The 24,447-nt window shown below is 51.5% G+C and overlaps 1 protein-coding gene across 1 annotated transcript; it reads left to right on the plus strand.

Annotated features, from left to right (window-relative positions):
* Nucleotides 1-1,245: 1,245 nt before the first annotated feature.
* SSC4D (scavenger receptor cysteine rich family member with 4 domains) lies at nucleotides 1,246-9,254 on the plus strand. Its single transcript, XM_063092197.1, has 10 exons — nucleotides 1,246-1,411; nucleotides 2,947-2,982; nucleotides 3,239-3,544; nucleotides 4,191-4,268; nucleotides 4,872-5,186; nucleotides 6,223-6,300; nucleotides 6,866-6,940; nucleotides 7,055-7,366; nucleotides 8,233-8,310; nucleotides 8,938-9,254. Exons 1-10 carry the CDS (start codon nucleotides 1,246-1,248, stop codon nucleotides 9,252-9,254), a joined length of 1,761 nt encoding a protein of 586 aa, XP_062948267.1.
* Nucleotides 9,255-24,447: the final 15,193 nt, after the last annotated feature.

Below are 24,447 nucleotides of genomic sequence, written 5' to 3' on the forward strand. Positions count from 1 at the left end.
CCCTGTGTCCTCATCCAGATAGGTTTTCATCCTCTCCCAACCAGACTGTTTGTATCCAGGATGGAGGCACAGCCAGGAAGAGATGCGGGGGATGGGCAAGGGGAAGTTCCTTCTGGGAGGGGCATCCCTGTCTCCAGGCACCTCACTTTCAATATATTCCGAACAGAACCATCCTCTCCATCACCACCTCCTGCGGTCCTCATCAAGGTGGCTAGGAGCAACCGGTTGATCCCCTCTCCTTACCCCCAAACCAGTAGAAGCCCTGTCCTGCCAATTCAGTCTCCTAGATATCTTTTGCCTCTGTCCTTCCCCTTGTCCCCTCATTATCTGGAATCTGGACAACTGCATCAGTCTCCAAACCAGCCCCTCATCTCTCCACACCTTCAACCATCATCTATGCACTCAGGGTCCTGCTAAAAGTCTGCAAGGGAAGGGGATGGGGTGAGGTGAGGGGCTTCTAGGATGCTGTTTACATAGTGTGAATGTTCACTGAGCTCTCCACTCAGGATTTATGCACTTTTTTTGTTTTTATACCTCAATCTAAAATTAAAAAAATTTTTTCAAGGGCTTCCCACCCAAAGAGCAAAGCACCCCAAAAGGCACTTACTCTCCCAAACCTTCCTTCACCATTTTTGAATATTTGTGAACCATGGGAACTCTAATTTCCTTAACTTTTTTTTTTCTTTAAATGGACTCATTTATTCTGATTTTAATTAACTTTTAAGGGAAACTTCATATTGTTCCAGTAAGTGGAACACCAGTGCTGGCCAGTTAGCTCAGTAGGTTAGAGTGCGGCCTTGTAACACAGTGATCAAGGTTCCATTCCCTGTACTGGCCAGCCATTCCCCACACACACAAAAAAGGAAAGCCAAGGCCGGCCCGTGGCTCACTCGGTAGAGTGCGGTGCTGATAACACCAAGGCCACGGGTTCGGATCCTATATAGGGATGGCCGGTTTGCTCACTGGCTGAGCGTGGTGCTGACAACACCAAGTCAAGGGTTGAGATCCCCTTACCGGTCATCTTTTAAAAAAAAAAAAAAAAAAAGGAAAGCCGGAGTCCTTTGCCATACATAGAAGACACTGTACATAATAAATCAATGAAAATAAAACAAAAGTTTATCTATATTTCTCTAAAATTAAGTGGGTTGCCACCAGGGGCACCAACACCACAGCCATGGGCCGGCCCTGACACTTGGGAACTTTATTTCCAGATGTTCCAGCTGTGACTTCTTCCCCAACCCCTTGATGGGAGCATCTGAAAGACCATCCATGGGCTGGATGCACAAGGAACCAGAAATGCCAGTTGGTCCCCAACAGGATGAGAGGAGCAGAGGGTGGAGGCCGGGAGGTGGGAGCACTGCCCCGTCCCCACTCCCCCCAGCCCTGTCCTTCCTCCTCCTCCTGCCGCTGGGTGAGTGTCCCTCCCCGGCCCTTCACCAGCCCCTGCTACTTCCTCTTTCCGACTGTCAGTTTTCCCAGCTGTAAAATTATGGTAGGAGGTGGGACGTGAATGAGCTGGTGTCCAACGTTCTTCCCAGCTCTGACATTTGCCCAGGGTGAAAGCTAAGGATGTGAATTTGGAAAATGGAGGGCTCAGTGCTGGAGGTGAGATCTGAACGCACCAAGAGTAGCTGACCGGTGAGCTCGGTTGGTTAGAGCACAGCATTATAACACCAAGGTTATGGGTTCAGATCCCCATACCAGCCAGCTGCCAAAATAGATAAATAAATAAATAAATGTTGTGAGAGAGTGGGCATGTAGAGGACATTGGAGACAATGAAGACACTGTCTGGACTTTTCCTTTCTGGGCAAAGGAAAGAGGGTGGAGTCACCAATGGGTGTCAGGAAAGCAGATGGTATAATAGATGGTATTAAATGACCTAGGGACTATCCCAACTTAAGAAGAAATGGAGCCTCAGTTTCTTCATCTGTAAAATGGGTACACTAGTACATGTCTCAGGGTGGTTGTAAGAATTCTATGAGGACATGTATGTGAAAGTGTCTGAGAACTGTAATACCCTGAGCACAAGGAAGGGGCTATTGTCAGGTTTTCAATTTTGCCTGCTAGGCCAGCTTCCCTTTCTCTGCCCCACCTCTCCTCTCAGGCCACGTGCGCAGACTTGTGTGGTGCAAAAGAGAGTGGCAGTCTGGGTAGTCATCTCAGCTCTACTCTGTATTTGTTGTGTAGCCTGGATCAAGTTGCCTAACCTCATTAAACCTGAAGTTGCCCTGTCTATAAAATCCTACCTAACTCATAAATTGTCCTAATGATTAACTGAGTCCACATAAAGCCATGAGCACAGACATGTAGCTGAAGCAGAGGCACTCATATAGGTAAATCTTTTGGGGGAAAATCATAATGAATCCTAAAGCCAATTTACACATTCAAGGTGGAGCTACTGAACATCTGTTGAATAACAGGCTCTGAGCAGGGAGCCCAGGGTGGACACAGAGATGAGAGAGGCATGGCTACACCACCAGGCAGAAGGCCCTGAAAGAGGCATGCACATAGTGCCCAGGGATTCAGAGGAAATAGCACTTCCAGCCAAGGGCTTCAGGAAGGCTTCCCAGAGGAGGGGGCTCCAAGTTGGGCCTTGAAGGATCGACAGGGCTGTTATGAGCAGGGTTGGCCAGAACAGATTTGAGACCTGCACACAAGACTGATAGGAGATAAGTAAGGTGAAGCTGGTCAGAAAATACTAGAAGGGTTTGTAGAGACAGTGAAACAAGCAGGTGTCTCAGGCAGATCTCTCTGGGGTGGCCTGTGGATGACTGAGAGAGGCCAAGACGCCGATCAGGACAGTCTGGTAAAGAGGCATGGGGCTCTGGAAAAGCAGGGTTAGTGAAGTCCAAGACAAGCAGGGTGACAGTGGGTACCATGGACAGAGGGGAGACTGTGCTCCTGGGACCGGGCAGAGGGGCCCACGCTCTTCCTCACTCTTTCAGCCAGCGCCCTACAGCCTACTCCACTGCCCTTTCCAGGTAGGTGCCCCTGCCCCTCCCTTCCTCACCTTTACCTGTCCCCCAGGTACCCCAGCTGGTCAGGCAGAAGGCCTCAGGGAGTAACGACTTACCACCCCTCCTTGACTCTGGATGCCCCCACCTCAGAGGGATTGCTACAGTCTCCCCATTTTACAGAAGGGGCGGATCCTAAGGCTCCCATGCCTTCCTGGCAAAGTGGGCATCCTGTAGGTTGGGCCCTGTGATCCCCCGGGTGCCAGCTCCACCGTCTTCACAGCACTGAGGCTGGTGGGGGGCCCGAGCCGCTGCCAGGGACGCCTGGAGGTCCTGCATGGAGGCTCCTGGGGCAGCGTCTGTGATGATGACTGGGACGTGGTGGATGCCAGCGTAGTGTGTCGTCAGCTGGGCTGTGGCCTGGCATTGCCTGTGCCGCGGCCCCTCGCCTTTGGCCAGGGCCGAGGTCCCATCCTGCTGGACAACGTGGAGTGCCGCGGGCAGGAAGCTGCGCTGAGCGAGTGTGGCAGCCGGGGCTGGGGCATCCACAACTGCTTTCACTATGAAGACGTGGCCGTCCTGTGCGATGGTGAGCAGAAGTCTGCACCCCGGTATGGCAGACAGACTGCAGCAGCACTGGGGCTGTAGGCTAGATGAATGGACGGACTTTCTGGTGGGAAGGTTGTCCCATGCAGAAGACCAAGCCAGAGACTGTATCGCCTAGTGTTGGGCAAGAGCCCTAGCCTGGGTCCCAGTGGTGCTTCTAGCACTGTTTCCATGTAGAGACTGAATTGTCCCAGCAGAGCCCCCCCATTTTAAAAACCAGATGATTGGGGTCACACTGGCCACAAGGTCCACGTGGCATAGAGCTGCAGCAGAAACTCTGAGAGGTTCTCATATTGAAAGCGGTGGTTCTAGTTTTCAAGCAAATTACCTGCAGGTCTCATGAAAACACAGATTGTGACCCCATCCCAGAGTTTCTGATTCTGCAGGTCTGGGTTGGGGCCTGAGAATTTGCATTTCTAACAGTTCCCAAAGGATGTGAACTGCTTTAAGAACTATGCTTTAGAGGAGTTCAGGGCTCTGGTGGCCCCTTCTCCTCCCATAGTTCCCAGCTTTGACCCTTTGTGTGGCCGTTAGCAGTCCATGACCTGCTCCTCACACACCCCTGTGGGTGTGAGGATGAAGAACAGAGAGATACCTGTATCCACCCTTACATCCTGCTTCCTTCCCAGAGTTCTTGCCCACGCAGCCCCCAATGAGGAAGGTGTTAACCAGTAGAACGCCCCCTACGACTCCTCAGAATGGGAAAGGTAAGCAAGGGTAATGTGGGGGACCACCTGGGTCTTAGAAGGGGAGTCTCCCACACCCTCCCCTAGGCAGAGAAGGATTACAAGTTGAAGGTTAGAGAAAGTGAGTGAGGTGGGGTGGGGGCTGGAGCTTAATCTAATGTAAGAGTCAGACATGCACAAGAATAATGATCATGATGTAGACAAGAAAATTGCCCCAAGGGGACAATTAAAGCAGCAAGGAGGTCAGAGGAGGAAGAGGGTCCCCTCTATCAGATCAGGGAGGGCTTCATGGAGGAAGGGTTGTGGCAGCTGCACCGTTAAAACTGCGGTTTTCACCAGGTAGTAGTAAATGAGAAAGCAAAGCATCCTACAGGGCTAGGAGACCAAGGCACAAGGAAAGGGAGGGTTGGTTCTAGGCAGGGAGTGACACATCAAAGCTGGTCTGTCCTGTGATCCCAAAAAACACCCCCAATCTGGACTGTGAGGGGGCAGTGCCCTGGGTGTAGGTGAGTGAGGAGCTCCTCCTGGGCTTTGGGTCCTGGGGCACAGTGCACCGTGGGCATGTGGAGGGGATGGGAGGCAAACCCTGTGGGAGATGCTCCCCGTCCCCGCCCCCGTCACCAGGTGAGGGCAGCGTGCGCCTGGTGGGGGGCGCAGGCCCGTGCCAAGGCCGAGTGGAGATCCTGCACGGCGGCCTGTGGGGCACTGTGTGTGACGACGACTGGGGGCTGCCGGACGCTGCTGTGGTCTGCCGCCAGCTGGGCTGCGGAGTGGCCTTGGCCGCCACCACCAACGCCTTCTTTGGCTATGGCACCGGGCACATCCTGCTGGACAACGTGCACTGCGAAGGCAGCGAGCCCCGCCTGGCGTCCTGCCTGAGCCTGGGCTGGGGCGTGCACAACTGCGGCCACCACGAGGATGCGGGCGCATTCTGCGCAGGTGCGGGCTGGGGTGGTGGGGGCAGAGAGCGGGGCGGGGCCCTATCATGCTGGAGGAGGTGGACTGAGGCCCGGGTGAGGAACGCGTTTGGGCTACCATGGTTCTTCTCAGAGTTCCTCAAGAAGGCTCCAAAATACTTATAACATCTCAGTAACAATACTGCTATGTAACAGTACTCCACCGATACTCCAGAATTAATAGCAGTACCCTAAGAATGCTTCCAGAATTTTCCAGAAATTTCCAAGTACTCTTCATGGAATACTTCAAAGTAGCAATACCCTAGAACTGCCCCAGAGATACTCTAGCATTCCCTAATTGTAGCAAAATTACCTAGCACAGCCCTCTGTAATCCTGATGCTCTAATAATAGTATTTTCTCCCCATCTGAGCCCTCTCCAGTTAGGGAAATTTTCCCAGCAAATAGGAGTGATACAGCCAATAATGCCATTTCACATACAGACTCCACTCTACAAGATAGAAAGTGCTTGCCCAGGACTCCTAAGTCACAGCAAACCAAGGACCATCATTCTCAGTTTACAGGTGGGAAAGCTGGGGCCCAAAGAGGCAGAGCCTTACCCATGGTCACACAGTGAGCCCTGGCAGAGCCACAGCTAACTGCTGCACGGCCTTGGGCATGCCTCTTGCCTTTTCTAACCCTAGTCTATCTGTAAGATTGGGATAATGAGCCTTGCTCTGCAAGCCCCTTGGGATTATACATGGCCCTCCCTGGTGAGCAAGGCCTTCTGTGTCTCCACGTCTTAGACACATTGGGCTTCTGAGAACATTGGAGAGATGTGAAAGCATATCTGTGAAAGCCCTGTATCAACTGTGAAGTTGTACACCTGTGCAGCACAAGTAAATTACACCACTGTCAAAATGGGGCAGACCTCCTTTGACCACAGCTGGGGCTGAGCCCCCGGCCTTGGAAATGAAACCTGTTGTCTTCTCCAGGGAGTCCCTCCCAACCTCCCCTGATGGCCCATGGCTGGCCAGGAATCAGCAGCCTCTGACCCAGCTCCCTTCTCTCTTTTCTCCAGCCCTGGGGCCCCCAACTCTCACAGCACTACCACACTCGGCCACAAGACAGGACTGGGCCTGGCACACAGAGCCGGCAGGTAAAGAGCCCAGCCCTCCAGGCTGGAATAGTAGGGGTAAAGGCGGGTGCCGCCGGGAACTGGGAAGGCTGTTCTGGATGCACAGGAAGGGGATCCCGACTAACAGGCCAGGGCTTTGGCCAATGGTTAAGAGGTGGGTGAGAGAATGACGAGCAGAGGGAACAAGGATAAAAGCCAGAGCTCTGAAAAGTTCAGTGAGGTGGGAGGAGGTAGCAAGAGATTTCTTGAAAACGCTGAAGTAAAATCTGGGTAGCTGCTGAGATTGGGAATTGAGAGGCCTTGTGAAGAACTTGAGAGGAAGGTCGAATCAAGGTTAGAAGTGCATTTGGAATGAGGGCGGAAACTATCACGAGGATTGAAAGTAGCATAATGCCTGGAATTAGGGTTCGGTTCATTCCACTCGTTTCCTGGAGACCCCACCACTCGCCAGACAACATGGTGGCTCTGGTATTGAGACTGAGTGTGGTGGCACCTTTGGGAATCTCAAGAGGCGCCCTCATGCGCTGCAGCAGGATTGATAGCCTCCTCGTCCCCTTCAAACGCGCTAAATGCCCTGTTTCCGCAGCTACCGGAGTTGGTGCCCAGCCTTCCGGGGAGACGGCACTATCCACCACAGCAGCCTGGGCCGCGGGGAAGAAAAGTAAGTGGCGGAGCCCGGGTTCCGCGTGAGGTGGGAGAGGGTGGGGCCGGGGCCCAGCCAGGGAGCCGGCTTCCCAGCCCAGCCCCTCTGGCCGCGGGCTTGTGCGCCCCGCAGGCGGGCGGCTGCGGCTGGTGGGCGGCCCGGGCCCGTGCCGCGGCCGTGTGGAGGTGCTATACGCCGGGGTTTGGGGCACCGTGTGCGACGATGACTGGGACTTCGCGGACGCGCGCGTGGCCTGCCGCGAGGCGGGCTGCGGGCCCGCGCTGGGCGCCACGGGCCTCGGTCACTTCGGCTACGGCCGCGGCCCCGTGCTGCTGGACAACGTGGGCTGTGCCGGTACCGAGGCCCGCCTGAGCGACTGCTTCCACCTTGGCTGGGGCCAGCACAACTGCGGCCACCATGAGGATGCGGGCGCGCTCTGCGCAGGTGAGGCCGCGGCGTGACGGCACGGAGGCGCGCCCTACGGCGGGGGCGGGGCAAGGCGAGATCTGAGGAATGGGCGGGGCCGCGCGTAGGCACGCACAACGGCGCGGGCGGGACTGAGGCTGAAGAGGAATGGGCGGGGCCGCGCGTGAAGGCTCTGCGGCACCGCAGCGGGAGCGCGGCAGGAGAGAACGCGCACTTCGCAGAGAAGTGCAGGCGGGCCGTCGATGCGCTCTGCGGCTGCGCGGCAGGGGCGGGGCCGGAAGGGAGTGCCTTCTGCAGTGGGGAGTAGGGTGGGGTCGGGGAGGGCGCGTTGTGCGGCAGTGAGGGGAGGGGTAGGAAGTGAGGTTTAAGCCCAGGCCCAGGTCATGAAAACAAAGTCTGTGATATAGTCTGTGAAGGGCGGTGCCGCTTGCTCCCTGCTGAGTCAAGGACCCGCAAAGCACTAAATAGAGGGCGTTGATCAACCTTTCCAGAGCTAGCTGTGAACTCCGGGAAGAGTCAATGCAAAGAGGGTGCTTGCGGAGTCTGGCAGAACACTGTAAAATGCCTGTGTTCATTGATTGCTGTGGAAATGGGTATCAGTCACCCTCTTTTGGTGCCCCACGCCTAGTAGGCCCTCCTATCCCTCCCCATATCTTTGGTCTCAAAGGGCCAGGCTACACAGGATTCTGCTTAGGGCCCCGGGGTCAAAGAAGCACACCACCCGTTTCTGATCCAAGGGGCTGGAAGCAGTTCTTCAGGATCCTGTGAAGTCCTTTTGGTCCCTAGAACAGGCTTCCGTGGGGAGGGTAAGACGTGACCTAGCTCTAAAGAACATGTTCCCCAATGTAACAGCCACCTCTTTTTCTCTGTCCTTGATGAGCCAGGCCCAGAGGAGCTGGGACTACAAGTACAGCAGGACGGTTCTGAGACTACCCGTATGCCCACTCCTCGGCCTAGGGATGGTAGGTGCCCACAGACTCTGGAAAGTGAGGTAGAGGCATCAGGATAGAAGGGACTTGGATTGGGGGAAGTCACAGCCTGGGTCATGCAGCTCAGCAGATTTGCACAAGTTCCTGGAACCCTTGTCCTTTTGTGCTGGTCTCAGGCCTCATTAATAGGGGTATGGTGTTCAGAAAGGAGGTGGGCTTTAAACTAAAGCAACCTAAAGATTTCTAGAGGTGGGATCACAATAAGGGGATGGGTATCCTGTCCCGAGGAAAGCAATGAAAGAATTCAGAATTTAGCTCAGGGAGCCCGGGCAGGGGGGAGATTACGCTGACCTTCAGGGGACAGGGTAGGACATAATCACAGTATCCAAACAGCTGGCCTGGGGCTGAGGTACTGGGATTATGATCAGAGGACCGTGGATCATTCAACAAATGTTTGCACACTTTCTTCCAGTCCTGAGTCTGGACTGATGCTCCTCCTACTTTAATCTCATTTGTCTGTCATCATCCAGTGGCTCCCAGGGCAGTGCCGTGTCTCAGACCACCACCTTTGCCTCTTCTATCTATCCCTTACCTGGCCTAGCTTGGGAGTGGCCTATCATGGGCCAGCCCCTTCTAGCCCCGAGCCTTGTCTCCTTACAGGGCACCTACGTCTGGCCAGTGGAGCCCACCGATGTGAAGGGCGTGTAGAGCTCTTCCTTGGACAACGGTGGGGCACTATTTGTGATGATGCTTGGGACTTGCGGGCAGCTGGTGTCCTGTGCCGCCAGCTGGGCTGTGGCCAGGCCCTGGCAGCCCCTGGCGAGGCTCACTTTGGCCCAGGCAGAGGCCCTATCCTCCTGGACAATGTCAAATGTCGTGGGGATGAGAGCACCTTGCTGCTGTGTTCTCACATCCGCTGGGATGCACACAACTGTGACCACAGCGAGGATGCCAGTGTCCTGTGCCGGCCGTCATGACCCAGCCTGTTCTGCAGACCACCTCTTCTTTGGAGAGCCTATTGTGACCTGCCTCTCCTCCTCCAGGAAGCCCTTCTCTGGTGACTACTGCAGTTCACTTTGCCCCTCCTACCCCTTGCCTGGAAAAGATCCTGCCCAGATGGTGAGGTCCCACATCAGGGAACCTGGCTCTACCCCCATCAGCTTATTGTGTGACCTTAGCCTGTCATCAACAATTGTGGGCCCAGTTCACAAAAGCTCCCATATTCTGCTCACCAGAAAAACAGAAAACAGGGGAAAGGAAATGACTGTTAACTATTCTCTTTGGTAGGACTCCTGCTACAGCACCCCTGACCCTGCTTTCCTCCACCCAGATCCAGGAGGCTTGGGGGCTCTCTGTAAATGGGTATCTCCTCTTCCCCCAACCCATCTTGGGATCCCCAAGAGAGAAGGCAGGAGAGGCCTACAGCTCTTACTTTAGATTCCTAGGGGTTGCAGAAGAACCTGGGTCATTGCCCTGCCCTGCTCCGTGAGGGCCTGGACTCAGATGGTGCTTGGCTGGACAAGGGGCTTGGAGGGGCCAAAGCAGGGACAGTGGCCCCTCCCTGCAGCTGGAACCAGCATCTCTGATTTATGCTGCCCCCACCACAGAACTTCCACTTTGCAATAGCAAAGAACCCTGGGGGCCTGTACCCACCCATTCATAGGTGCCAAGTCAATAAAGCATTGTCCCCCCTGTCTTTTAACTGAAGTCAAGTGTTTGAGCAGAAGTGCATGATTTGTGGCAGCAGGAAAGACTCTGGGCAGGCCTCTCTGGAAGAAACCAGCTACGGGATGGAGGGCGGTTCAAGAGCATCACGAGAGCACTCTCAGGGCACATCACTTCCTGGAAATGCTGACTCATGGCGCCAGGACTCCAAGGCTCCTAGAGTGTCCCCTAGGCCATCTCCTCTTATCCTTTTACATATATAGAAACCTAGATCCAGCAAAAGGAAGGGGTTTGCTCGAGGCCACATAGCAAGGTGTTGGAGTCACTAGAAGAGAAAACGTTCTTGAGAAGCGGTGGCAAGGGAGATGTGGGAGAACAAACCAGCAAGCACTGGGGCTTCCCCGAGCTGCCCTTGGGGCACCTCCCCATGTGTCCCACATCTGCTTCAGGCCTCACCCCGGGAAGTGGGGGATGCTGCCAGAGCCTCTCTGTTGGCCCTGTAGTGGGTGACTTACCAGTATCAACTGTCCAGTGCCAAGCCTCTGCCCTCCAGGTCCAGCCTGCAGGCTCTGTATTAGTTTCCTATTACTGCCGTAACAAATTAGCACAAATTTAGTGCCTTAAAACAACACAAATTTATTATCTGACAGTTCTCAAGGTCATCAGTCTGAAATGGGTCTCTTGGGCCAAATTCAAGGTGTCAGCAGGGTGGTGTTCTTTCTGGCGGATCTAAGGGAGAATCCACCACCTTATCTTTTACAGCTTCTGGAGGCTGCCTCCTGTGCCCTCTGTGCAGCCAGCAATTGCATCACTCTGACCTCTGCTTTCCTCAGCTCATCTTCTTTGACTTTGTGCCTTCCTCTTTCATCTTTTAAGGCCTCCTATGATTATTATTAGGCCCACCTGGATAATCCAGGATAATTTCCCCATCTCAAGGCCCTTAATTTAATCACATCTGCAAAATCCCCTTAAGCCATGTAAAGTAACATATTTGCAGGCTTCAAGGATTAGGACATAGACATCTTTGGGGCCTGTTGTTGTACCTCCAACAGGCTCCAAACCTGGGTCCTGGCTTCCAGCCAAGGAGTGAGATGGACACTTTGGCTCCGAACTCCATCATCTGGCAGTAATGGCTTTGTCTCCATTCATCAGGGAGCTCTCTGAGACCTGCTGTGTCATTGGAAGGATAAAGGCTGGATGAATAAAAGATATGAAAATGTTTAAGATTTCAGGGAGTCAGGGCAGAGAGACAAGAATGTTCTAGATGCCCTGCAGTCCAGTACCTAACACAATCAGATTCTCTTCCACCTGTGGTCACAGCCATTCCAGCCACCAGGCATTTCAGTGAGCCACTCCATTGTCCTGAGAAACATCACAGCTCCCGCCCCCTGGACTCCTCTTTCCCTGTCTAAACAAAGTATGTATGTTCACTGACATTCTCTCAATTGATTCCCACAGCAGCTCTGTGAAGGAAGTATTATTGCCCCATTTTACAGACTGGGAGAACTGAGGCTCAGAGAGAAGATATGATTTGTCTAAGTTTGCACAGTCGAGCCAGGACTGAAACCTGAGCTTCTTGATGCCCATTAACACTGGTCTCTGGCATTCCCAGTTCTCCTCCTTGCTAGCACATGGTAGATTTGCACTCCCAGCTCCCTTGAGGTGAAGCATGGCCCTATGACATGCTTTGGCCAGTGAAATGTGGCACAATTTGCCAAGCTCCTTCAAGGTGAGCAGTGACGTTCCAGATGGTGGAGGCCCCATCAACCTGTGTACCTGAGGAAAGGCCCCTTGGAACAAGGCCTCCATGGACTCAAGATGGACATATAGAGTGAGAAATAAATCTTTGTCGTTTAAACTACTGAGATTGGGGATTTTTTAATAGAGCTGCATAACCTAGCCATTCTGAATGAGACATCAGGCTCCTAAATTTTTCTCTGTCCTGTGGGATTTACCTGAAACCTGTTTTCCAGCCCGTTATTAAGGCTGGTTTTGTTCACTGTTTTATTCAAGGCCAGGACCTACTGGGATTGGGAGCACACAGATAAATAAGACAGGACTTTTGCCCTAGGAAAAGTCACAGAATAATCCAATACTGATGTTGAATGCCCTGCTGTCTTCTGAAACTCAGCCTATCTATCCCATTCATAACTTTGTCATCTACACCTAAACCTGAGTTTCACTGTTTGGTAAGCAGCAGTATCAAACCACTACCTTAAGCCAGAAACCTGGGTGTTATCCTCAACAATCTCCACTCCCAACAACTAATTAATCTCTAGGTCCTATTGATTCTATTTCCCATACTCTGCTAGAATCTGTTCATTTCTCTTAATCCCCACAATCCTTACCATGGCCTCTTCCCTTTTTCCCTGTCTCTAATCCATTCCCCATAATACAGGAATAGTGAGCTTTTTCATGTTTACAAATCTGATGGTGCCACTCCCCCTGCTCAAATCCCTCCCATGGCTCCCCAGTGCTCTTCCTCAACTTCTTAGCTCAGTTTACAAGGTCCTGCACAGTCTGGCTCTGATTGTGTTTTCAACATCATCCCTTGCCACTTGCTGCCAGGACCTAGCCAAGCTGAACTATATTCAATTCCTCTAATGTTTGGGCTCTCTTCCCATGGGGCCTCTGCACACGTTGTGCTCTCTGCTTGGAATATGCATCACCCTCTCCTCCTCCTTCCCCTTAGCCAACTCTTATTTAGCCTCAAGTCTCAGCTTTCATTTTCTCCAGGAGGCTTTCACTGACACCCTCTCCTGGTCTGGAATGGGAGCCTCATCACACTCTGTATTTCCCAGTGACCACACTCATCGTTGCATCTCATCAGACTGCTGCCTTGGCCGTATCCACTAGCTGTGGGACTGCCTGTTGTGCCCAACTTTGTGCACGGGACCTCACATACAGTAGGTGCTCAAATAATATTTGCCGAGTGAATGGAGGATGTGTGTAAATATTGCAGGAGCACCTGTGTACCAGGCCAAACACTGTGCTGGGCTCTGGGGCTACAGGACAACAAGGGATTTAGACCAAGTTTCTGTTTGCATGGCATAGAGATAACCTTCAAGAGGAGGAGACAGATGACAAACCATTGAACAAATAAATAGACAAGATAATCCAAGGTAGTGATTAGTGCTATAAAGAAAATAAAGCAAAAAGAAAAAGAAAAAATTTTTGAAAAAAAGAAAGCAGTGTTGGAGCAGGGATTGGGTGGTCAGAGAAGGCCTTTAAAAAGGTGAGGTTTGAGCTGAGCCTGAGCAGTGAGAGGGAGCTGGCCATGAGTCTTTTGGCCATGAGAACGTTTGGAGAGGACCATTCTAGATCCCTCAGACTTAGCCTGGTCTCTAGAAGGACCAGAGAGAAGGGCATTGTGTTTGGAACAAAGAGGAATGTGCTAAGAGGCAAATCAGAGAAGCTGGTAAGGGCAGGACCACTCCAGGGCTTTGTAGGCCACAGGGAGGCGTTTTCTTCTACAGGTGGCAAGACTCCATTGCAAAGTGAGTGATAAAGTCACCCCACATGTCAGCCTCTTGAATATCTCTCACATCTTTCAACTTGATGAGTGCACCTTGCCAAACAAACAACTGAAAATGGAAAATTAGACGCCTTATCAAGGGTTCAGATCCCCATACCGGCCAGCAACCAAAAAAAAAAGAAAAAAAGCCATTTTTAAAAAAGGCCCTTGTATATTCACACATACACATTCATGCGTGCACACACACACCCTTACAACCCCCCCGACCCCTGCACACTCCAGATAATTTTCATTGATATTCTCTACCCCTAACAGCGTACCTACCCCAATGCTGGGACCTTCCCTCTCTTCTACCACCTCCTTCTTTCTCCCCAGTTTGTAAGCCCTCTGACTCCCATGGTTTTTGCTCATTGCTTTTTGTTGTTGTTTGGGTTTTTGGGTTTTTCTGGTTTTTTTTTTTTTTGGATGGGTGGCAGGTACAGGGATCTTTTTTTTTTTAATAACAGTTTTATTGAGATATAGTTTGTATACCATAAAGTTTACCCTTTCAAAGCATAAAATTCAGTGACTTTTAGTATATTCACAGGATTGTGCAACCATCACCACTATCTAATTCCAGAACATTTTCATTACCTTCTCCCCTCCCCCAAACTCTCATGCCCATTAGCAATCATTCCCCATTCTGCCCTCCTTCCAGACCCTGGCAACCACTAATTTACTTTCTGTCTCTATGGATTTGCCTGTTCTGGACATTTCATGTAAATGGACTCATACATTATGTAGCCTTTAATGTCTGGCTTTTTTCACTTAGCATAATATTTTCAAGGTTCATCCACACTGTATCACGTATCAGTACTTTATTCCTTCTGTGGCGAAATAATTTTCATTGTATGGATTTACCAAGTTATGTTTATCCATTCATCTGTTGATGTACACTTGGGTTGTTTCCACCTTTTGACTATTATGAACGATGCTGCTCAGGGTATAAGTATCCATTTGAGAACTTGTTTTTAGTTCTCTTGGGTGTATACCTAGGAGTGGAACTGCTGGGTCATACGGTAATTCTATGTTTTATATTTTGAGCAATTGCCAGTTTTCCATAGTGATTTTGCCATTTTACATTCCCACCAGCAACGCACTAGGGTTCCAATATCTCCACATCCTCACCAACACTTGTTATTTTCCTTTTTAAAAAAAAATTCTAGCCATCCTAGTGGGTGTGAAGTGGCATCCCCTGTTTTATTTCCCTAATGACTAATTACGTTGAGAATCTACTCATGTGCTTATTGGCCATTTGTTTATCTTTCTTGGAAAAATGTCTGTTCAAGTCCTTTGCTCATTTTTCATGCAGAACTGTCTGGCTATCTTGTCTAGCATTTAGCCTCTGGGACTAGCCTTCCAAAATTGCCCTTTTTGATGGCCGGTTAGCTCACTGGCTGAACATGGTGCTGACAACACCAAGTCAAGGGTTAAGATCCCCTTACCGGTTATCTTTAAAAAAAAAAAATTGCCCATTTTGGTTTGCTAGTCAAAGCTGTCTCTCATTGCAATTCTGCGGCCTCCTATGAAACTAAGTCGTTTTGTTTCCTGCCTCCACTTGTGTACACCACATTTCTCTACAACAACGTGAGATGGAGGTAAAATTGCTCACCAATCTCACAGAGGACTGAGGGATTGGCTAGGATCACACAGCTGGGATTTGCATTCTGTATGGTCGACTCCAAAGCTCCAGGCTCTTTCTACTAACTCAGTCTTGCTCATGACCGCCCCACCAAGTGTTTAAATCTCCTCTGTACAGTAGAGAAACTAAAGGCCAAACAAGCGTCGGGAGTTTTTCTGGATCACACAGAAAGATCAGAGACCAGGTCTCGGGACTCACCTCAGCCCACAAATTCCCCCTCCCCAGTGGCGTGGACGGGGGACAGGGAAGGGTGCGGCGTGGCTCGGCCCTTCCGGCCCAGTCGGGTCGCGCCTTCCTGCTGAGTCACGGCCTCCACGCGGAGCGGTGCGGGGCGGGGAGGGAGAGAACCGGGATCAAGAAGCCCGCTAAGCGTGGGGACCGAAGCCCCACCCCTGGCTCCGTAGCAGCCTTCTGATTGGGCAACCTGGGACCGGCACAGCCAATCAAAGCAAGCTGCAGGGTGTGGGTGGGGCGGGGCCACCGGCAAAGGCGACTCTGTTCCCCTCCAATCTGTCCCGCCGCGCCCCTTGGGGCTTTGAGGAACGTCCTGGGCCCGCCCACTGGAGGGGAGGGGATCCTTGGTGCGGCCCATGCAGGGACAGGAAGGAGAGTTCGGGAAGTGTCCCCAGGAGTCTGGCGTGAAGGCGGCCTTTTCTAGACTGTGCGATCATCACAGCTTACAGAGAGCTCCCTCCCCACTCCCCAAATGTGGCCGGACTGGGGTCTTTACCCTTGTTTTCAGAGGGTAACATTAACCCAGGGAGGCTTGTTGAAATTGTAAAGCTGAGGGCTGGTCAGTTAGCTCAGTTTGTTAGAGCCCAGCCTTGTAACACCAAGGTCAAGGGGTTTGAATCCCTGTATTGGCCAGCCCCCAACCGAAGAAGAAAAAAAAAACCTAAAAAAATCAAAAGAATAATATTTAGGGCTGGCCCGTGGCTCACTTGGGAGAGTGTGGTGCTGATAACACCAAGGCCATGGGTTTGGGTCCCTATATACAGATGGCCGGTTGGCTCACTTGGAGAGCGTGGTGCTGACAACACCAAGTCGAGGGTTAAGATCCCCTTACCGGTCATCTTTAAAAAAAAACAAAAAAGAGTACTCTTAAAAAAAAAAAAAAAAAAAGGAAATTGTAAAGCCGATTTTAAATAAAACCGGGAAAGGGAGGGACCCCGAACACTCACAGACATGTGCACCACACTGAGAGTTTAAGACAACCAGCTGCATAGACGCACCCCAGTAAAGGCATGGGTTGGGGGGCCAGACTGAGAGCTTTTGAGATATAGGCAAGGCAGGGAGGGTTGTTTTTTGGATCTCAGAGGTTTGCTGAGCCATCCACGCGGGTGCTCTTCTGGGTGTTGCTTTTCAAACTCAAGAGGCCTGAAGCCCCGTCTTCCTCATGGGTCCTGCCCCTGTCTCCACCCATTCCCATGATTTGCTCTTGATCAGTTTGAGTTTCTCTTACAAAGACTCCATGCAGTCTTCCTTCCTTTCTGGCTCAGTCACTACTTGACACATATTTAAGCCCCCTCCTTGTGTCAGGAAGGGGTGAAAAGACCAGTCACAGGGCAACCAAAAGGCCCTGCTCTTCAGGAGTTTACAGTCTAGCTGGGAGATAGACACACGGTTATTTGAAAGAAAGTAACTTAATGAGTCAAAAGGGAGCCTGGCTTTATGGGAGGAATGGAACAAGAATCACATGGCTAGAAAAGAGGTTCAAGGGAGATCATGGATTGATATGGGAGGAGAGCCTTCTAGGCTCATTAAAGATTGTGGACATTGTAATTCCTGAGTGTACTAGGAAGCTAACTAGACAGTTTTAAGCAGACTTAAGATTTGAATTTGAAAAAGAACACTCTGGTCAACCTGTGGAGAAGAGATAAAATGGAAGCAGGGAAACCAATTTGGAGAGTATTGCAGTAATGCAGGGAGAGGTGCTGATGGTTTGGACTCTGGTGGTAGTGGTAGAGATGGCAAGCAGAGGGTGAGTTGTTAACCCGTCCAAAGGGGGCTCTAATGCTGCCGAAGCTTTCAAGTGCAGCTCCCTCCCTGAAGTCCCATCTGTTTATTCGTTCATCTGTTCTCTCATTCGTTCAACGAATATTTGAGCACTACTCTGGGCCAAAAATTATAGCCAGTCTCCCATGGGGAGTCTCCCCTGGTCAGGGGGCAGAAGGGAAAGGGGGGTGTCTACAGAGGGGTTCTTGCAGACCTTGTTGTGATCCCACAACTGCATAACATTTGGACATTGTCGAGGGGGGTTCCTAGTCATTTCTACTCTCACCAGGGCCTTGCTTCATTTCTTTACTGCCAGTCAGAGATTATTATTCCTACTGACAGATGGAGAAACTGATGCTCAGAGAAGGGACCGACCAGCCCAAGGACACCCTGAGCTAGAGGCAGACTTGGAAACCGGGAATCTGGGCTCTTGCCGGCTTCTCTTCTCACTGCAGTCTAGCTGCCCACATTTACATGGTTTTGGGCTCAGAGAGCCCCTCTGTAACTATCAGGCAGGAGGAGAAGCTGTAGACAGAGGGACACCTGCTGCCTGCCTCCCTGAGTCCAGCTCTGATCTCAAGATTGCTATATTATTAGTAATAGTCCATGTCTGCTCAGTTTTACAGCATCCAGCTTGCCGGGGGACTTTGCATGCAATATCTCATTTGATCTACCTGGCCACACTGGGAAGGGAAAATGATTGCTTCTACTTTACAAGTGAGGAAACTGGGGCTGAAAACTATTATGCATCCGTTGAACTACACATTGAGGCTCAAAGACATACAACTAATATGTATCCACTGAACTCAGATCACCTGCCACTGTGCTGGACTCTGTAGGAGGCAAAGATGAACAGGATATGGGCTTTGCCTCCAAAGAGGAGACAGTTTGTAGGGACATAATGCATTCCTAGCCCTTGTAGAAGAACCCATGTGTGGGGCTTTGGAGAAGAAATGTGGGCCTCAGAAGCAGAAGAGGTCATTCCTAGTAGAAGTTTAGGGGAGTTTCTGGAGGAGGAAGGGCTTAAGCTGGGGTTGAAGGCCATGGGTTTGGATAAGTGGGAATGGTGAGATGGGCCCCTTCTATGTCCTCTCCCAGCATCCTGGGCTTGCCCTCTCATCACAGGTCATTATTTTTCTTACCTACTAGACTTATACACCTAGTCACCACTCAACACTTGAATGAATGATTGGGCAAATGAATGATCCAGAGGCAGGATGAGGCCTTGGTGAGCAGGAGGGTCTCTTCTGGCTGGGTTGTGGAGGACTGTCATCTGAGGCAGATCCTTGAAGGGTTAGGGCACAGCAATGAAGCTTGTTCTTTCTTCCTTGTTACAGTGGGGCTTGGCACCCAGCATAAGGGCTCATTCCTGGGCTTTGGGGACAAAAGGGTGGTGGCTAGCAGCCCTTAACTGGTGGGATTTTTGTAAATTGTGTAGCCCTGGGAGCTGGGATCTCAAGCTACTCTCGCTGCTCACCACCCTTAGCCCAAACTGCTCAGCCAGATTTTTAGAAACAATCCCTAAAGGGTGCTGGGGACAGGAGGCATTCGTCACCTCCAAGTTCTTGTTGGACCTTAAGGACACCCTTATATTCCAGTCTTACTTAGGTCCAGGTCTCTGTGGGGCAGGTGAAGACATGTTAGAATCACTGAGGATTGGGGAGGCCGTTCCTATGTTACAGATGAGAATACAGTGGCTGCCAAGGCTCCCGCTAGTGAGAGGCAGAACTGGAGTCCATGCCTTCAAAGTAGCCCCTTCTACAACCTCATACTGCCCCTGAGAAAGCCCTGAGGGGCCCTCCTCAGTCTGTCTGTGGAGAAACAGGCTCACTAGGCTGGACTTTCTGCAGCAGGTTGTGCAGAAGGAAGAGATGGCCCAGCTGCCTGGCCTGGTGGCCTCTGCCTTCCCAAAGTGGCTGTTCATCTTGCGCTGATTGGGTCCAGCCCAGCAGCTTCCAGGATGCGTCGTGGGCACCCGGCCAGCCTGCTCAGTACCTTCTCTCCTCATCTCCTTCTCAAGCAATCTGTCTTCTTGTCTGTCCCTCTGTTGGATCCTTGTCCCTTTCTCTCTCTCCCTCTGGGTCTGTGTCTCCACCACTTTGTGTCTGTTTCTCTGTCATTACCCTTTTCTCATCTCTCTCTTTTTTGGGGGGGAGCTGCCTCAAGGTCTCCTCCCTGATCTTTCCTCTGCCCCAGGAGTAACCTCAGAACATCCAGCCCCTCAGGAATCACAGTCACCCCTGCTCAGCCTGGTGCCTCTCCTCAGTTACCTGCTTGAGCCGGAGGATAAAAAAATTGCAGAGAGAAATACCATAGTCACTCCCCAATTTGTTCAAGCCCGTGGCTTCCTCTCCTCTCATTACGAAGACCCAGAGGCCCGAAGTGTCCCCATCTTACAGGGATCTGAGTTAGGGAGAACTTACAGAGTTCTACCCAGAGATCAGAGTTACGGAGCAAGATGCAAAGGTGGCGAGGCCTCTGTCCCAGGCAGAGCTGAAAGATGTGGCTGCCCTGCCTGCCATTCTGCTCTTTGCAAATGCCTTGAGCAAACCCCTTTCCTCAGGGCTCAGGTCTTACAGCTCTGTGAACTGTCCCTCTGCCTGAACAGTCTGGTCCTAGGTGGCATTCCTGAGGCCTTTGGTCTCTGATGGCAGTTTTCCTCTTTCCCCAGGCCCTGTCTCATCCTGGGGGATTCCAGCATCCAGAGGAAGCATCCTCCACCAGAGCCTCTCAGGGTGAACTTCCTTAAACCTGGGCCTCATCCCCACACCCTGGGGGTTTCTGTGAGTCTTGGGGGACCTCCCAGAACCACAGAACTCCATTCTCCTGATCCTCTGGCACCCCTACTCCAGTGTCTCCCTCTGCCTGTTTTTTAGTGTCCCTAAGGCCTGCAGCCACTGACCACTTCCTTCCTTCCTCTGCCACCTGGCCTGGTCCCTGGCCAATCCCTGCACTCACTCTTTTGATATATTGGGCTCCCTATCCCCCGGTCCCTTGGCCACAGCTGACCACTGCCTGCTGTGGGTGGCCTGACCTCAACCTTCTCAGCTTCCGCCCACACTGCTGAGGGAAAACCTCGGGGCTGGGCACATGGGGACCCTTCCATGCGTGGCCTCTAGGCCTTGCTGGCTCTCAAATCGTCCTTCCTCAGCTCACTTCCTCACTCTCTCCAGAAGCTGCTGCAAACCTCCAGCCTGTTCTCTAGCCTCCTCCCCTCCTCCTCCCATGACTCAGCAGATGACTTCAGATTCTACTTTTGAGAGAAACAGGTTCCCAGGAACCTCCCTGCTCTCTGCTCAGAAGTCCATCCCACTCACCTTCCATCTCAGCGGACCCTTCTCTAGGGCTCCTGACCTCCCCCACCTCAAGTTACCTACTCTCTCTTCCACTCTCACTCCTGCCCCTCCAGCCTCACTCTTTATAGGCCCCTGGATTTAAACCACCCCAGGCTTCTTCCAGCCTAATGAAATCCTCCTCCGTCCTGAGCTAACAGCACTATCGACTCCTTCCTCCTTCATCTGACCATTAAATTACTGTTGAAAACAGTCGTCTCCAAATCTTAATTCTTTACCCCTCTACCCCCTGCCACCCTGAAACACTATAATTGGGCCCCATTGTACCTGCCAAGGTCAATGAAAATGCCCTAACTCAGGAAGGCCTTCTCCTCTGTCCTGATGTGACTTTTCTGGGGTCATATGGGGCTGTGGTGACCACCACGGGCTGCATACTTCTGTGGGCCCTGTGACACCAGACCCCTGATTTTCCCAGGGCCTCTCCATCTTTGTTGGCTGCCCCCGTGCCTCACCCCCTTCCCTCGCCCCCTTCTCCTTTACACTCCCCAGGCCCAAGGGTTCACTTCCCGCTGAGAACTCAAATTTCAGTTCTCAGCTCCAACCTGGGAATACCACCTAGACATTCTTTCACACTCAGCACTTCCCAAACTGAACCCGTTGTCTTTCCCTTAAACCTTCTCTATCACAGAAAATGGGGCCATCCCCTCCACCCCCCATTTTCCTAGGAGTTATGCTGGACAGCTCCCTCCTCCCGAGGCCACCTCTACTGCCTTAACCCAACTCCCACCACCTCTCAGCAGGGCTATTACAAGAACCTCCCCAGTGGGCTCCCTTCCTCTGGTTTCTTCCCCCCAGCTGCTAGAGGGACCATTCTAAAATGCAAATCTGTAGAGCATGGCCTTATAAAACCAAGGTCAAGGGTTCAGTTCCCTGTCCCCCATCCCCAAAATAAAATAAAATGAAATAAAATAAAATGCAAATTTGACTCCATCTCTCCTTTGCTTAAAATCCCTCCTGGCTGGAGAATTTGAAGGGCAGCCTGTGATCCATCCTCAAGTTCCCAACCTTGGTGCCTCTCAGGACTTTTTCATTTATCCCCCTCCCAATCCTCAACGTAGGAAATCCCAATGACGTCACTGATTAGCCTGGAAATCCCCAGGATATCACTGAGTGCTTCTGATCTGGAGTTCAAATAATTTCAGTGAAGGCAAGAAAATATAAAGGTTTTTTAGTATTAACCCAAGTGGCTTGTTTTGAGCTGATAGATCATTGATTCCTCATTTTGCAAGGGAGAGATCCAGAGAACAGGAGTAATTTGTTTCAGGTTATTCAGCAAGTCATTTGGTGGACCAGGTCTCCAGTGTTCTGTTTGCTGTCCCAGCCGGGCTCCTGAATCCAGCATGGATGGCGGCAGCCTTGGGCGGTCCACCTGGAAACTGCTCTCCCCTCCCCCTTCTCCAGGAGGGCCTAGGCTCTGATTCACACACCCCTCCCCCATGCACACACACACACTAAGACAACACTCCTCATCCCCATGAGTGGGCAGGTCCCTCACTTCCTCCCTCTGTCCTCTCCCCTCCTTTCTCTGCATCCTCCAGTAGCTGGGGTTAGAAATAAACCCAGCTGTGTGTAGGGAGTCAGGCCTGCCTTCACTGATTCTGCAAAGAGGCCAACAAAGAAGTAATTACCTCCACTGTGGTGGTGCTTCTTGGTGGCTGTGTGACCTGGACAGGGATGAGCCTTGGGATGATGAGCTCCCTCCTCCCAAGGCCACCCTTACTGCCCTAACCCAACCTCCACCACCTTTCTGGCCCATGGGGGCAAATGCATTCACTCTCCTGTTTCTTCTCACTTACTGGCCTTTCCTCACCACCTGAGTGTTAGAGACAGAGATGAGGACTCAGGGGGAGGAAGAGAGAGCATTGATTATAGACCCCAAGGTAGCCTTTTATGTGGACACCTGGCCCAGCCTAGGTTGGGGGTGGCTGCCCTGTGGCTGGAGGCCAAACCTTCACTTGCCATAAAGTACTCTTAGGCCTTGCATATTGCTCCGGGCATACATTTCTCAAGGAAGGGGTGGTGTCAAGAGGTCAGTATCCCAAGTCCTGGACATCCACCTCTTTGACATCTTCCCATTCCCATCATGCACCACCAGGCATTATAGATGGGGGAAAGCACATGGTAAAAACCTACTGTCCACTCTGGGGACTGTCCAATGTGGAGACAAGAGGGCTTCCCACATTTTGGCCTCATATGTAAAAGTCTGTTGTGGAGAAGAAGGATTATTCTTTTTTTTGTAACACTAAAAGATAGAATGCGGGGCCGGCCCATGGCTCACTCGTGAGAGTGTGGTGCTGATAACATCAAGGCCATGGGTTCAGATCCCTATATAGGGATGGCCGGTTAGCTTACTGGGTGAGCGTGGTGCTGATAATACCAAGTCAAGGGTTAAGATCCCCTTACCGGTCAAAAAAAAAAAAAAAAGATAGAATGCGGAATCATGGGCAGCAGGGTTCAGGAATGAGGGCTGTTCCCACAGTGAAAGGGGGACCTCAGGAAATGTCATATTGCCTGTGGCTAGATGTGAGCTGACAACAAGGAGCTGGGGGGCTGCATAAGGGATTCCCATACAGGACAAACCTGAGTCCCTCTGTGGTTCCTTCCAATTTGCCAATCCCAAACTCCAGAAAGACAAAGAGGGCACCTGGCTGGCTCTGAAACCTAGAAGACAATGCAGTTCCAAGCCCCTGAGTCATCTCGACTCTCTGAAGGCTCTGGGTAGAGAGGGTGCCTTTTGTCCCTGCCTGTCCCCAGGCTCAGAGGAAGGAGTTGATGTTGAATGTCTGTGCCTACCTCCTGCCCTGGGTGCAGCCTGGGCTCCCATCTGCCTGCTGTGTCAGCACCAGCGTTCCTATTACATGACCAAGTGGGATTTGCACTCTCCAAGCATTAGTGCTGGGCTGACTCGGCAGAAACAGCCAACGCCAGAAAATGCCAGCGGCCCCACACCTTCGAGCCAGCTCCCAGAAGGCCTCATGGCCACTTCACTTCCTGTTCAGACAACCCAGCCTAGCCACCTTCAGAGTTTCCAGGGCCTTTTGAGGTTACCCCATGAGACCACTGGTAGTGGAAAAGTTCCCCAAAGGGCTTTGAAAACACAGATTCTCAGACCCCACTGTTGCACATTTTGACTCAATATGTCTATGTTGGGTCTGGGACTCTATTCTAGACAAGCTCCCCCAAGTACTGAGGGGGCTGTGATGCACAGTCAGGTTAAGGACCACTACTCAGCATCACCCAGGAGTAGCTGGTCCCTGTCCTGTGATTACCATGCCATCACTGGACAGTTCCAGCTGATGGAGAAATTGCTTACTTGAGTTGACCCGAAATTGGTGGACTCTCTGCAGCTCGGAATCCTCCATGTGATCAGCAGGCTGCCACCAACCCCATCACTATAGGTCTTCCGTGAGTCATTTGCCCTCTGTTGGAGTTCCAAGTATCAAAACACTCACTTCAGACCCCTCTACAAAGTCAAAGAATACTGCCATTTGCTTCAGATCTGGTTCAGAGGGCAGGGTGAAGATTTCTCTCTAAGGCTCAGTGGAAAAGGCTCGCCAGTTAGCTCAGTTGGGTAGAGTGCAGTGTTTTAACACCAAGGTCAAGGGTGCAGATCCCCATACCGGCCAGCCGTCAAAAAAAAAAAAAAGAAGATTCAGTGGGAAACCCAAGGTCCAGATAGGTAAAGCACTTGGCCCAAGTTCACGCAGCTGAGTTTTGGGAAAAGATTCTAGCTCAGGGTCCTCTGCCTCTTGAAAATGGATGGTTCGTTTCTTTGTTTGAGACAGTGGCCCATTTTTTATGGTGACACGCATTCCCTTGGTGGAGTAAATAATGCAAAATTTAACATGTAAGGATGTATTAGACTTTTTAATCTCTCTCTCTCCCTCCAGCCAAATCAGTTCTAGAGGGTCTGAGAGTTCCTAGAGTTAGAGAAACTGGTTTGGTGAGGAGTGGTCAGCCTCAGGTAACTTTCACTGGGGAGGATGGGAAGACACCAAGAA

The sequence above is a fragment of the Cynocephalus volans genome, chromosome 3 (assembly GCF_027409185.1).
Source record: "Cynocephalus volans isolate mCynVol1 chromosome 3, mCynVol1.pri, whole genome shotgun sequence".
In the NCBI taxonomy this organism is placed as follows: domain Eukaryota; kingdom Metazoa; phylum Chordata; class Mammalia; order Dermoptera; family Cynocephalidae; genus Cynocephalus; species Cynocephalus volans.

Coding starts and splice junctions, on each gene's coding strand:
- SSC4D (XM_063092197.1), top strand. CDS start 1,246: ATGGGAGCATCTGAAAGACCATCCATGGGCTGGATGCACAAGGAACCA. Junction 1,412..2,946: donor CCTCCTCCTCCTGCCGCTGG/GTGAGTGTCCCT, acceptor TCACTCTTTCAG/CCAGCGCCCTACAGCCTACT. Junction 7,367..8,232: donor TGCGGGCGCGCTCTGCGCAG/GTGAGGCCGCGG, acceptor TTGATGAGCCAG/GCCCAGAGGAGCTGGGACTA.